Below are 14,457 nucleotides of genomic sequence, written 5' to 3'. Positions count from 1 at the left end.
GGAAGTGTTAAATGCTTCGTCATTCCCTCACCTATTCAGTTTCGTTTCTTCGAAGCCGTGAGAAGGCGCATGCGCAGCCGAGTGAGTCAGCGACTTTGCCTCCCTTTAGGAGGGTCTGCGCATGCGTCCTGTGCACATGTCAATATCAAAGCTTTCCCAGGCTGATTTTGGATGGCTTTTGGTCCCAAATCGATATTTCTGAGCCCAAGCTTGAGCTCTGCCACACTTAGAGACATGGAAGAATCCTTTCCAAAACCAAAAATCGAATATATTTTATAACATAATATATTGTGATATATATCATATGCTATATATTAATATATTAGAGTAATATATTAATATATAGTATAGGATATATATCACAATATATTATGTTATATTAATATATTAACGTAATGGTATTTTAATATAGTATTAGTAATATATTAATATATAGTATATGATATATGTACCAATATATTATGTTTTATTAATATATTAAAATACCATTACATAAATATAATATTAATGTGATGTCTCGTCCTAGTATTATTTCCTTGTTGCATGTTGGACTGTTCCATTTTGCCAAGTTTAGAGTAGGAGTTTAGGATTCCCCTAGAGGCCGAGCTCAGTTGGTTCAGCCCATTCTGGCTCAGAGCTTGGCAGAAAGACTTTTTGGCTCCATTCCTTTAGATCAGAAGTGTGTCTGGTCTGGCTTGCAGTCCGTACAGGCCATCCTTATCACGTATTTGCCAAAGCTTATAGATAGATAGTTATAGATAGATAGTTCATAGATAATATATATTTGCCTTAGAGTATTTGTATATTAAAATACCATTACATAAATATAATATAATATTAATATAACATATTGTTAATATATAATATGATATATATCACAATATATTGTTATATTACATAAATATAATATTAATATAACATAATATATTGTGATATATATCATATACTATATATTAATATATTATTCTAATATTATATTAAAATACCATTACATTGATAATGTATATTATAATAATATATTACATAGTATATATTATATAACAAAATATATTGTTATATATTACATAGTAGACAATATATTAATATTAATATATAATGTATTAGTATGTTAGTATATTATAATTAGTATATATTAATATATTGTTATATTAATTAGAATATTATATATTAATATATTAATATATATACTAATAATATACTAATATAACATACTAATACATTATATATTAATATTAATATATTGTCTACTATGTAATATATATATTATATTAAAAAGTATATTATAATGAGCACATTACATTATATTAATTTATTAGTAGTAGTAATATATATTATATTAATATTATATTAGTATGTTATATTCATTAATATATTGTGATTATTATATATTATATATTTATTAGTATATTGTATTGAGCACATTATATTACATTAATAATTTATTATTATATATTACTATACTGAAATATATGTTTGTATATTATATCAATTCATGTATTATAAATAGTATATTAATAACCTATTATTATAATATATTAATATACTAATATACTATAATGTCACAATGGAGGACCTTCTTGCAGCAACACCGGAAGCACTCCAAGTGGCCAGATACTGGTCAAAGGACATTTAACTAGCTAACAAACTCGCAAGTTGTGTATTTTTCTGTTTGTTTGCTTTGTTCTGTTAGAAATGTAATATAATGGACTGGCTGCTCTGACACGACAAATAAATAAATAAATAATGTCACAGAATCAAAAGAAAGAATTAAATATTATATTATTATAACATATTAAATTAATTATATTATATTAATAACATATTATATGTTGATTTTTTCCCCCAATCTGATGGCCATTCTTGTGTTCTCCTTATTTTCTGGCGTATGACATGCATCACCTTGATGTGACTTATTATTATTATTATTATTATTATTATTATGCCGCAGAATCAAAACAAAGCAAGAAGGCAAAACTGATTTCGTTAAGGATCGTTGTTTTAAGGCGGGCTTCCCATGTTCCCCCAATTACAAAGTTAACAAGACAGTTCACTATCTCATTTAAAGAGCAGGATATCGAAAACGACGACGAGGAATTCTCGATCCGAACCGTTTCAGTGCAGCCGAAAGAAATAAATATCCAAAAGTCAGTGTTGCTTCCCTTGGGAAAAGTAGTCCGAATGGCGAGACCCATGTGCCATATTTCTCCATAGTTATCGTAACATTCATTGTTTCTTATGAATCGTTTGGACCAACTCTGCCCCTTCAGGTGTTTTGGACTCCAACTCCCACCATTCTTAACTGCCTCCTTTACCCCCCTCGCCCGTTTAAGCCAAGCGCTGGGCCCATAACCAATGTTAGGCTCTGCTTAAGTGGCTGTGGGGGAAAAGGAAAGGGCCTGAGGCTGTTAGGAATTGTGGGGATTGGAGTCCAAAACATCCAGAAGGGCCGAAGTTGGCCCAGGTCTGCCCTAAAGGCACCTGATCCTGAACAGACAAGGACGGAGGCTCTCAATGCCGAATTCGCCTGTGCTTCTGAGACTGTCAAGTAACCGGATGCAGCTTCCTTCCCACAAGCGAGGAGCCTTTCTTTGCGCCTCTCCGGGGCTCATGGCCAAATTGGTGAGTTAGCGCCAGGCCCGGTTGAGCAGCTTGACCTGGGCCAGCCGCTTGGTGATCATGGTGGCAAAGACCAGGCCAAAGAGGACACTGCTGATCAGGACGTAGTCATAGTCGTCCTTCAGGACGTCGAACTGCTTGGAAGGGTAGACCCGGGTCTGGTAGAGGTCCAGCCCGTATGCCACCACCTGCGGGACGAAAAAACCATAGAGAGATAGAGCTGTTAGTCCATATTATTACTAGCCGGGGAGAAATAATAATAATAATAATAATAATAATAATATACTAGATTTGTACGAGACTCAAAGGGCATTTAGTTGAACCCCCTTCTGCCTGGAAGGAAATCTCAAAGCTCCCCCAAAAGATGACCATCCAGCCCCTGCTTAACAACAACCACAACAATAGTAACATGTCAGGAGTCAATTTCTGACTCACAAATTCCCTCCGTGACATCCTGACTGAATCATCCTGGCTGAATCAGTTCTCTCTCTGTGACATTTTAAAGCCAGCAGAGTGCGTTGGAAACCTTGTACTGGAACTTGTGAAGCAACAAGTTCTAATAAGGAAACTGAGAAGAGGGGAGATGGACAGGAAATGTGTATAAAAGGAAGTGGTGGTGGGAAAAAGTCAGCAGAGTCTTTCTTTGCTGAAGAGATACAAGCAATATATCCATTTCAAAGCAAAAACGGCTTGTGAGTGGTTATTTAATATTTCCATATAGATCCTACAGTCTTACAGAAAGGCAAAAACTCCTCCAAGATATATAGGCAAAGGCAGGAACGTGGAACAAGAATCTTAGTGATACAAAAGACAGCCCGGAAGCTCCAATTAGTCCAACGGGCGGCAGCCATGATACTAACAGGAGCGGGGCACAGGGAGCGCACAACTCCTCTGCTGTACCAGCTCCACTGGCTGCCGATCTGCTACCGGGCTCAATTCAAAGTGCTGGCATTGGCCTTTAAAGCCCTAAACGGTTCTGGCCCAACTTATCTATCCGAACGTATCTCAGCCTATCAGCCCGCCAGGACCCTAAGATCTTCTGGGGAGGCCCTGCTCTCTATCCCGCCGGCTTCACAGGTGCGGCTGGCGGGAACGAGAGATAGGGCCTTTTCTGTGGTGGCCCCCCGGCTTTGGAACACCCTCCCTATAGAGATAAGGTCAGCCCCTTCGCTGATGGCGTTTCGGAAAAAACTTAAGACATGGATGTTTGAACAAGCATTCGGATAATCCGACGAAACGAACCTTGACGATTAAGGACTGGTAATTACGGACGACGAATTTGGATTGTGATCCCAGTTACGAGATGCACTTGGATTGTTATTGGTGGCCCAATAATTCTGTATTTTATATGTGTTTTTATGTTTTTAAATTGAATATTGTTGTTTTTAGATGTTGTAAACCGCAATGAGTCGCCGACTTAGGCTGAGATATTAGCGGTATACAAGTGTAATAATAAATAAATAATAAATAAATAAAACCCATGGAGTTGAGAACTTGGTAACATGAACAGACGGTTTCCCCTTTAGCAAAGTTGTCTCCTCTGAAAGGCTTGGAACTGAACAGCTAATTTCAACCTGTCCAAGCTCCCATGGTCATATAATAATAATAATAATGTCCGAACGTATCTCCTTCTACGTCCCACCTTGGAATTTAAGATCTGCGGGGGAGGCCCTGCTCTCAGCCCCACCTTTATCACAAACGAGATTGGTGGGGACGAGGGACAGGGCCTTCTCGGTGGTGGCCCCTCGCCTGTGGAATGCACTCCTGGGGGAGATTAGGACAGCAACATCCCTCCTTGCTTTCAGAAGGAAGCTAAAAACCTGGATGTGGGACCAGGCCTTCGGGTAAGCTGGCAGATGGACAAAGACAACCAATAATGACCAGAGTAGGAAAGGATAATGACGATGCTAGATGGATTAGGGACTACGAATTGGCGAACACTGACCACAAGATACAGCCATAACTGGGATATTGCTGCTAGTATACTGTTTGACTGTTTTAATTAGTTATAATTATAATTATTGATATTATATGGTAAATTTGTGTATTGCATATTGTATTTTGTGAATTGTTAGGCATCGAATTGGGCCTTTTTGTAAGCCGCCCTGAGTCCCCGCTAGTGGGTTGAGAAGGGCGGGGTAGAAGCACTCCAAATAAATAAATAAATAAATAAATAAACTTTATTTTTACACCCTGCCAACCATCTCCCCAGGGGACTCAGGGCGGCTTACAAGGGACAAGCCCAAAAATTACAATTAAAACATAGAAATAAAACATTTCCATTAAAACCATCAATAAAAACAATAACAACACAATTATGAATCACATAAAAGCAATATGGCTGGGAAAGAGAACATAAATGGGGAACATTCAATGAGTACAATACATTTTACTGGAGCGTGAGAAAAGTGCAACCAGCTAGTAGATTGGGCGGGAATTATTATCATAAAGCATGTTGAGATAGAGCATTTGAGTGTCAAACAAAGTGCAGAGCTCAATGGGGACAAGGAATTACTGGTGAGCACATCGGAACATCAAGGTTTTTAGTTGACTCCAAAAGGAGGACAAAGTTGGAGCCTGTCTGATCTCCCAGTAGTGTCTTTCTTTGCTGAAGGGATACAAGCAATATATCCATTTCAAAGTAAAGCGGCTTGTGAGTGGTTATTTCATATTGCTACATAGATCCTACAGTCTGACATAACAACAAAATCCCAGAGTTGGAAGAGACCACATTGGCCACCTAGTTCAACCACCTTCTATGCAGGCAAAGCACAATCTAAGTATCCCAGACAGATGGACATCTAACCTCTGTATAAGCCTCCAAGGAAGGAGCTTCCACCAGACTCCAAGGCAGAGAGTTCCACTGCTGAACAGCTCTTCTTACAGTCAGGAAGTTCTTCCTAAGGTTCAATTGGAATCTCGTTTCCAAGGTCATGGGTGTTGTGGTTCAGCCTGTGATTGTTGCACTGTCTGAGATTTCAGAAACAGTGAACAAGCTCCTGCAGACCCACAGGGGTCTGAAAATGGGGGCTTTGGGCAGGAGAGTGGTGTTATTCATGATGAGGCTGAGGATTCTGCGATTGCCAGGCCAACAGTGGCTGTTCCATTGCAGACAGAGCAAGAGGCTGAAAAGGCCTGAGTTGGCTTTCCCAAGAGAAACAAGGTCGGAATTTGAGAAGAAAGTGTTAATTGGGGATGCAGAGAAGAATAACGCCTCCGAGGTAGATAGAAAAAAATCTGTCAACAAAGACAGGTGGCCGAGGGGAGACGTCGCTCCCTCAGACTGTTAGATAAGAAGAAGAAAAAAACCTTCTCAGCCTTCCCAAGGGAAAAGGCGTAGGAATCCACTGGGATCAGAGACTCTTGTAACATTTTCGATCTTTGTCACGCTTTTCGTTTATTTTCATTTCTCTGGATTGTTTTGTATGCCAAGTTTTCAGTTTAAAGGTTTTGCCTGTATCTTGGTCCTTGGATTATTATCTAAAATAATAATCTAAATAATCTAAAAGATTATTGCTTCTTTTTATGGCCAATATTTTATGTTTTTATTCTTTTGCTGAAGCTACATTTAAGGTAAAGGTTTTCCCCGGACATTAAGTCTAGTCGTGTCCGACTCTAGGGTGTGGTGCTCATCTCCATTTCTAAGCTGAAGAGCCGGCGTTGTACGTAGACATCTCCAAGGTCATGTGGCCAGCATGACTGCATGGAGCGCCGTTACCTTCCCGCCAGAGTGGTACCTATTGATCTACTCACATTTGCATGTTTTTGAACTGTTAGTTTGGCAGAAACTGGGGCTGACAGTGGGAGCTCACGCCGCTCCCCGGATTCGAACCTGCGACCTTTTGGTCGACAAGTTTAGCAGCTCAGTGGTTTAACCCACTGCACCACCGGGGGCTCCTAAGCTACATTTATTCTTCAGTAAATGGCTTTGTTTATATACTGGACTCTGGAGTGTGAGATTGACAGATTAGAGAGATGGGCCAAAACTAACAAAATGAACTTCAACAGTGACAGATTCAAGATACTCCACTTTGGCAGGAAAAACGAAATGCAAAGATACAGAATGGGGGACAATGCCTGGCTCGAGAGCAGTACGTGTGAAAAAGATCTTGGAGTCCTCGTGGACAACAAGTTAAACATGAGCCAGGAATGTGATGTGGCGGCAAAAAAAGCCAATGGGATTTTGGCCTGCATCAATAGGAGCATAGTGTCTAGATCTAGGGAAGTCATGCTACCCCTCTATTCCGCTTTGGTTAGACCACACCTGGAATATTGTGTCCAATTCTGGGCACCACAATTCAAGAGAGATATTGACAAGCTGGAATGTGTCCAGAGGAGAGCGACTAAAATGATAGAAGGTCTGTAGAACAAGCCCTATGAGGAGCGGCTTAAGGAGCTGGGCATGTTTAGCCTGAAGAAGAGAAGGCTGAGAGGAGATATGATAGCCATGTATAAATATGTGAGAGGAAGCCACAGGGAGGAGGGAGCAAGCTTGTTTTCTGCTTCCCTGGAGACTAGGACATGAAACAATGGCTTCAAACTACAAGAGAGGAAATTCCATCTGAACATGAGGAAGAACTTCCTGACTGTGAGAGCCGTTCAGCAGTGGAACTCTCTGCCCCGGAGTGTGGTGGAGGCTCCTTCTTTGGAAGCTTTTAAACAGAGGCTGGATGGCCATCTGTCAGGGGTGATTTGAATGCAATATTCCTGCTTCTTGGCAGAATGGGGTTGGACTGGATGGCCCATGAGGTCTCTTCCAACTCTTTGATTCTATGATTCTATGATTGCTTCAAAGGTGCCTTTCCAGCGCTGGTGTGTGACGATGGGGGACTTTGTGGTTTCTCTTTGTCTCAAACGACATGCGCCTCAGCATCCCAAAGTTTGACCTCTCTTATAGAATGGGAACTCTGGTTGGTCACCACCTAGCCAACCCGTGGGTCATTCTCCACCATTGTTTTCGGGGCCAAAGGCTTCAAAGCGCTCACCAGGCAAGTGGACTCGAGGCCCGAGGGAGCAGTGTAGATGCCCCTCATCCGGGAAATGGTCTGGTTGTAGTTGATGAAGCGCTCGGCGTGAATCTGGACGTCGGGCGAATACGGGATCAGGTTCTCCTCCCTACAAGAAAGGAAGTCAATGCAGCAAACTATTCAGCGAAGACTTTCCCCACCGCAAAATCCATCACGACTGGATCCAACGGCTTACAATAAAAGGAGATCCAGCTCTCCTTAGTTTCCTTATAGTGATTGGAGCAAGATGCCATGGTTCTGTGACCTTTCATAGAATCTGCTCTTTCTTACCTCGTCTGTTCCGTCGGGATTTCCGGCCTCCGAGGGTCCAACAAGGCCTTTGGGAGGGACAGGATGGCACCGGATGGGAGCCCAACTGCATGTCGAAGAAGGAGAAGAATGGCGCAGAATGGTTAGCCTAAGTCAACCAGTTTCTTGTTTCATGTTTCGTGTGTGTATGTATGTATGTATATATATATATATATATATATATATATATATATATATATAAATGGTCTGTGCGTAATGAGTACCTTAAAAATAAGGTACTTGTTACGCTAGTGTGTGTGTGCGCGTGTGCGTGTGCGTGTGCGTGTGTGTGTGTGTGTATATATATATATATATATATATATATATATATATATATATATATATATAAATAATGTCAGGAGCAACTTGAAAATGATGAAAGATTCAAGTCAGGGGAATGATGCTTCTCTCTGTCAAAAAATCTGACTCGGAAAGTGCAGGGCTTCCAGGTCGGTCAGAGGAGCCGGAAACTGCAACATTAGATAAGGAGTTGGGCAAAGAGGCTGATGGGTTCACTGATGAGTTAGAGAGGATTGCAGGATTGCCTGTGGGATTTCCTGGGGCACAAAATGATGAAGATTCAAGCCAGAGGAATGATGCTTCTCTCTGTGAGAAATCTGACTCAGAAAGTGTAGAGCTTCCAGGTCATTCAGAGGAGCCAGAAACTGAACATTAGATAAGGAGTCGGGCAAAGAGGCTGATGAGTTCACTGATGAGTTAGAGAGGATTGTGGGATTGCCTGTGGGTTTTCCTGGGGCACAAAATGATGGAAGATTCAAGCCAGGGGAATGATGCTTCTCTCTGTAAAAAAATTTGACTTGGAAAGTGCAGGGCTTCCAGGTCGGTCAGAGGAGCCAGAAACTGCAACATTAGATAAGGAGTTGGGCAAAGAGGCTGATGGGTTCACTGATGAGTTAGAGGGGATTGTGGGATTCCCTGTGGGCTTTCCTGGGGCACAAAATGATGGAAGATTCAAGCCAGGGGAATGATGCTTCTCTCTTACTCGGAAAGTGCAGGGCTTTCAGGTTGGTCAGCAGAGCCAGAAACTGCAACATTAGATAAGGAGTCAGCCAAAGAACTAAGTGATATACAAGGCTCCCAGCAAAAAATACCTGGAGCAACAGAAATCAACACAAGGTCTTTGTTTACAGAGGGATCGCTTAAGTGCGTAAGTAAGTAAGGTCTTAACTGAGCAAGTGGCGGCTGGTGATGCCCCTCTCGGTGATGGTGACCTCCATGGCGCAGATGGCGGAAGGGAAGATGTAGGACTGCTGCAGGACCTGAGGCAAGAGCGGCCGGTCCAGGGAGCTGAAGGCGGTGGCGTTGTGCTGCTCCGTCCCTTCGTACAGCTCCAGCACCGTGAACTCGTTGCGCCGGGCCTTGGCGTTCCAGTACTGGTACTACAGGGAAAGCGAGGGAGGGTCAGCCTCTGAGGAGGGCTGGTATCATATATCGGATTGTCCCAGGCCCCTCTTCCTCACCACAACCCAGTTCTCCGAGTGGACAATGTGGACGGGGCCCTTGGCCTTCTTCTGGACGGAGGAGTGGATGATGCGCCCCGTGACCCCGTCGATCAGGTAGATCCCAATGAAGGTGCGCTCCTGGTGCGAGTCCACGCTCTCCGTCACCACCGCCAGCAGGTTCGGGTTCAAGGACTGCAAGGGGACAAAGCCCGGCACTTTGGGATTGGCAATCCTCCCACCACAACTCCCTCCACAACCCTCAAAAACCCAACAAAGCATTGTTGATTACATTTTATATTGTTGTTATTGTTTATATGGACTCATATCATAACTGTTATTCTTGTTCCTCGTCGTTCTGTTACCTTGTACAGCACACTGCGGTCCCCCATGACGCGTCCCTGCGAGTGGACGTGCTCATTGGCCTTCTTCCCTTTCACCGTCACAATGCGCTGCAGATCGGGAGGAATGCTGATCTCCCAGGTCTCCTCCGTCGTCAGGTCCTGAAAGGCACCAAAAACACAAAACTATTTACCTCGTGACATCACTTCCAGGGCAGCACAGCCTTCATTGCCCAGGTATCCCATCCCCAGCCACAGAATAGATAGATCATGGAATCCTAGAGTTGGGAGGGACCCCAAGGACCATCCAGTCTGACCCCAGTCCGATCCCTCTGGATAGATAACCATCCAGCCAGACTGATAGTTGTAATTGATATATTGATATTCATATATATATCCTAGAGTTGGGAGGGAATCCTAGAGTTGGCAGGGAATCCTAGAGTTGGGAGGGAATCCTAGAGTTGGGAGGGAATCCTAGAGTTGGGAGGGAATCCTAGAGATGGGAGGGAATCCTAGAGTTGAGAGAGAATCCTAGAGTTGGGAGGGAATCCTAGGGATGGGAGGGAATCCTAGAGTTGGGAGGGAATCCTAGAGTTGGGAGGGAATCCTAGAGATGGGAGGGAATCCTAGAGTTGAGAGAGAATCCTAGAGTTGGGAGGGAATCCTAGGGATGGGAGGGAATCCTAGAGTTGGGAGGGAATCCTAGAGTTGGGAGGGAATCCTAGAGATGGGAGGGAATCCTAGAGTTGGGAGGGAAGCCTAGAGTTGGGAGGGAATCCTAGAGTTGGGAGGGAATCCTAGAGTTGGGAGGGATCCCCAAAGGCCATCTAGTCTGACCAACTTTGGCATGGCACCATCCAACCCCTCCAGACAGAATCATAGAATCAGAGTTGGAAGAGACCTCATGGGCCATCCAGTCCAACCCTGTGCCAAGAAGCAGGAATATTGCATTCAAATTCAGCCTCTATTTAAAAGCTTCCAAAGAAGGAGCCTCCACCACACTCCAGGGCAGAGAATTCCACTGCTGAACGGCTCTCACAGTCAGGAAGTTCTTCCTCATTCAGCCACAGATTGATAGTTGTTATACACACACACACACACATATGGTAGAGAGATATCATAGAATCCTAGAGTTGGGAGGAATCCCCAAAGGCCATCCAGTCTGACCATCTTTTTCATGGCACTATCCAACCCCTCCAGACAGATGGTCATTCAGCCACAGATTGATAGTTCCTATATCACATATATGGTAGAGAGATATCATAAAATCCTAGATTTGGGAGGAATCCCCAAAGGCCATCCAGTCTGACCAACTTTGGCATGGGACCATCCAACCCCTCCAGACAGATGGTCATTCAGCCACAGATTGATAGTTCTTATACACACACACACAAACACATGGCAGAGAGATATAATAGAATCTTAGAGTTGGGAGGGATCCCCAAAGGCCATCCAGTCTGACCAACTTCTTAATGGCACCATCCAACCCCTCTGGACTTATGGTCATTCAGCCACAGATTGATAGCCGTTATATATATATATACGCACACACATGGCAGAGAGATATCATAGAATCCTAGAGTTGGGATCCCCAAAGGCCATCTAGTCTGACCATCTTCTTAAAGGCACCATCCAACCCCTCCAGACAGATAGTCAGCCAGCCACAGATTAATATATATGCATGTGTGTTTCTGTGTATGAAAGAGATAGTATAGATTCCTAGTGTTGGGAGGGACCCCAAAGGCCAGCCAGTCTGACCCCCCCCCCCCCTTATATTTATAGATCTAACAACCCTATTGGGAAAGGAGAGGCTGTACCTTCCTCAGCCGGCGCCCCATCAGCTTTCCCCTTTCTGCGTCGGCCAAGTAAAACGAGACGGAGGGCGCCATCTCCTCCAGTTGCCGGAGGACGTTCCTGGTGGCTGGGAAGACCGTCACCTGACAGGCAGGGAGTCAAAGGCCAGTTAATGGGAAGAAAGGGTCTTGCAGGGCCCTTTCTTCCCCCCCAAAAGTGACCCTGCCATCCCACCTTGTACTCGTCGTCGATGAGGAGCAGGACCTTGGCGTAGTCCTGGTCCATGATGGGGAGCAGGAGGGACTGGAGGACGGGGCGCGGGAGGGCCGGCGGGGCCACCTGGCTCCACCTCCCAAAGATGGGGTTGAAGACAAAGAGGGAGCTCAGGCCGCTCTCCTGTGGAAGGAAATACAGGCTGTCCCTGAGTTACAAACACCCAGATTTACAAACAACTCAGAGGTGTAGAGGCCTGTGAAGCCTCTGAGGATGAGGCCGAGGATGTTTTGGTTGAGCCTGATGTTTATGTAGGGGGAAGCGGAAGTGTTTTTCGAGGTGATGGGAATGTTTTGGGTCGATCTGGGAAACCGAGTCAGGGCGCCCACCTTGTCCTTGACCAGGAGGGTGCACTGCGGGGGGTGCGGGAAGTGGGCCGTCGTCCTCTGGACCATCAGCTTGAAAGAGGAGCCTGGCTTCACGTCCTGCAGGTACTGCTTCCAGAGAATGGTCCCCGAGCTGCTCTCGATGCCAAAGAGCTAGAGGAAAGAAGGAAGAAGGGAGAGAGAGAGAGAGAGAGAGAGAGAGGAAGGAAGGGAGGGAGGGAGGGAGGGAGGGAGAGAGAGAGGAAGTAAGAGAGAGAGGGAAAGTAACAGAGAAAGAAAAAAGCAATAAAGAATGGAAGAGAGGAAGGAAGAGAGGAAGAAAGAAAGAGAGAAAGAGAAAGAGGAAGGAAGGAGGAAAAGAAGGAAGAGAGAAAGGGATAGAGAGAGAGTAAGAGAGAGGAAGTAAGAGAGAGAGAGAGAGAGAGAGGAAATAACAGAGAAAAGAAAAGGAATAAAGAAAGAGGAAGAGAGGAAGGAAGTGACAGAGAGAAAGTAATACAGAGTAAGAAGAGAAGGCAGAAAGGAAGAGAGAGAAAGACAAAGACAGAGAAAAGGAAAGAAAAAAGACAGAAAGGGAGAGACAGGAAGAAGCAAAGGAAGGAAGGAAGAGAAAGAAAGTAACAGAGAAAGAGAGAGAGAGAAAGGGATAAAGAGAGAGGAAGAGAAAGATAGAGGAAGTAAGAGAATGAGAAAAAGAAAGGAATAAAGAAAGAGGCAGAGAGACGAAGGAAAGAAGGAATTGATAGAAAGAGAAAGAAAGAGAGAGGAGTAAGAGAGAGAGAGAGAGAGAGACAGAAATAACAGAGAAAGAAAAGAATAAAGAAAGAGGAAGAGAGGAAGAGGAAGAGGAAGTAACAGAGAGAAAGTAATGCAGAGAAAGAAGAGAAGGCAGGAAGGAAGGGAGAGGAAAAACAAAGACAGAGAAAAGGAAAGAAAAAAGACAGAAAGGTAGAAAGGGAGAGACAGGAAGAGGCGAAGGAAGGGAAAGAAAGTAACAGAAAGAGAGAGAGGGAAAGGGATAAAGAGAGAGAAAGTAGGAGAGAGAGAGAAAGAAAAAGAAAGGAATAAAGAAAGAGGCAGAGAGACAAAGGAAGGAAGAGAAGGGAAGGAATAAAGAGAGGAGAAAGAAGAGAAGGAAGCAAGGGAGAGAAAGAAAGGGAAAGACAGAGAGAAAGAAAAAGGTAGCGAAGGAGAGAGAGAAGGCAAGGAAAGAAGGACGGATGGACGGAAGGAAGGAAGGAAGGAAGGAAAAGAGAGGGGAAGAAAGAGAGGGAGAGAAAGAAAAAGAAAGGAATAAAGAAAGAGGCAGAGAGACAAACGATTGAAGGAAGAGAGAGAGAGGGAAAGGAATAAAGAAAGAGGAGAAAGAAGAGAAGGAAGCAAGGGAGAGAAAGAAAGAGAAAGACAGAGAAAGAAAAAGGTAGCAAGGTAGAGAGATAAGCAAAGGAAGGAAGGATGGGGAAAAAAGAGAAAGAGATAAAGAGAGGAAGAGAAGAGAGGGAGGAAATAAGAAAAGAGAGGGAGGTAGAGAGGAAGAAAAAGAAAGGGATAAAGAAAGAGGAAGACAAAGAGAGATGAGGGAAGGAAGGAAGGAAAAGAGAGGAAGAAAGAGAAGGAGAGAAAGAAAAAGAAAGGAATAAAGAGAGAGGCAGAGAGACGAAGGAAGGAAGGGAGAGAAGGAAAGGAATAAAGAAAGAGGAGAAAGAAGAGAAGGAAGCAAGGGAGAGAAAGTAAAAGGTAGAGAGGGAGAGAGAGAAGCAAAGGAAGGAAGAAAGAAAGAAAGAAAGAAAGAAAGAAAGAAAGGGAGGGGGAAAAAGAGAGAGATAAAGAGAGAAAGAGAAGAGAAAATAAGAGAGGGAGGAAATAAGAGGAAGAAAAAGAAAGGGATAAAGAAAGAGGAAGAAAAAGAGAGATGAAGGAAGAAAGAGAGGCAGTAACAGAGAGGGAGGGAGAGAAAGAGAAAGAGAGAGGAGAAAGAAAGAAAGAAGGGAAAGAAAGAAAAAGAATGGAAGAAAGGGATATATATGTGTTAAGAGAGAAAGGAAGAGAGAAAGAGAGGACAAAGTAAGAGAGAAAGAAGAGGGATATATGTAGAGAGACAGAGAAAGAGAAGCGAAGGAAGGAGAAAGAGAAAGATAGAAAGAGATAAAGGAAGGGAGTGAGAGAGAAGACATACACACAAAACAGTCATTTCTCTTTTTGAAAATCAGAGTATTTGAAAATAGTACATGTAATTTTCATGAGTGTATAATACAAATAATAATAATAATAATAATAATAATAATAATAATAATACATTATTTGTACCCCGCTACCATCTCCCCAAGGGACT

General features: G+C 43.3%; 1 protein-coding gene across 1 annotated transcript in view; it reads right to left on the bottom strand.

Moving 5' to 3' along the window:
• Positions 1-1,975: 1,975 nt before the first annotated feature.
• The window catches only part of EMC1 (ER membrane protein complex subunit 1), a 30,698-nt gene continuing 18,216 nt past the window's right edge, over positions 1,976-14,457 (bottom strand). Inside the window, exons 15-23 of the mRNA XM_060758817.2 lie at positions 12,129-12,278; positions 11,761-11,922; positions 11,550-11,669; positions 9,757-9,894; positions 9,413-9,586; positions 9,121-9,331; positions 7,914-7,998; positions 7,602-7,731; positions 1,976-2,804 (exon numbers count right to left, since the gene is read on the bottom strand). Coding sequence (XP_060614800.2) covers positions 2,625-2,804; positions 7,602-7,731; positions 7,914-7,998; positions 9,121-9,331; positions 9,413-9,586; positions 9,757-9,894; positions 11,550-11,669; positions 11,761-11,922; positions 12,129-12,278 — 1,350 coding nt within the window. The 3' untranslated portion in view covers positions 1,976-2,624. The remainder of the gene's footprint in view (positions 2,805-7,601; positions 7,732-7,913; positions 7,999-9,120; positions 9,332-9,412; positions 9,587-9,756; positions 9,895-11,549; positions 11,670-11,760; positions 11,923-12,128; positions 12,279-14,457) is intronic.

Source organism: Anolis sagrei, chromosome 13 (assembly GCF_037176765.1).
Source record: "Anolis sagrei isolate rAnoSag1 chromosome 13, rAnoSag1.mat, whole genome shotgun sequence".
In the NCBI taxonomy this organism is placed as follows: domain Eukaryota; kingdom Metazoa; phylum Chordata; class Lepidosauria; order Squamata; family Dactyloidae; genus Anolis; species Anolis sagrei.
This window is presented reverse-complemented; position numbering and strand designations above follow the sequence as displayed.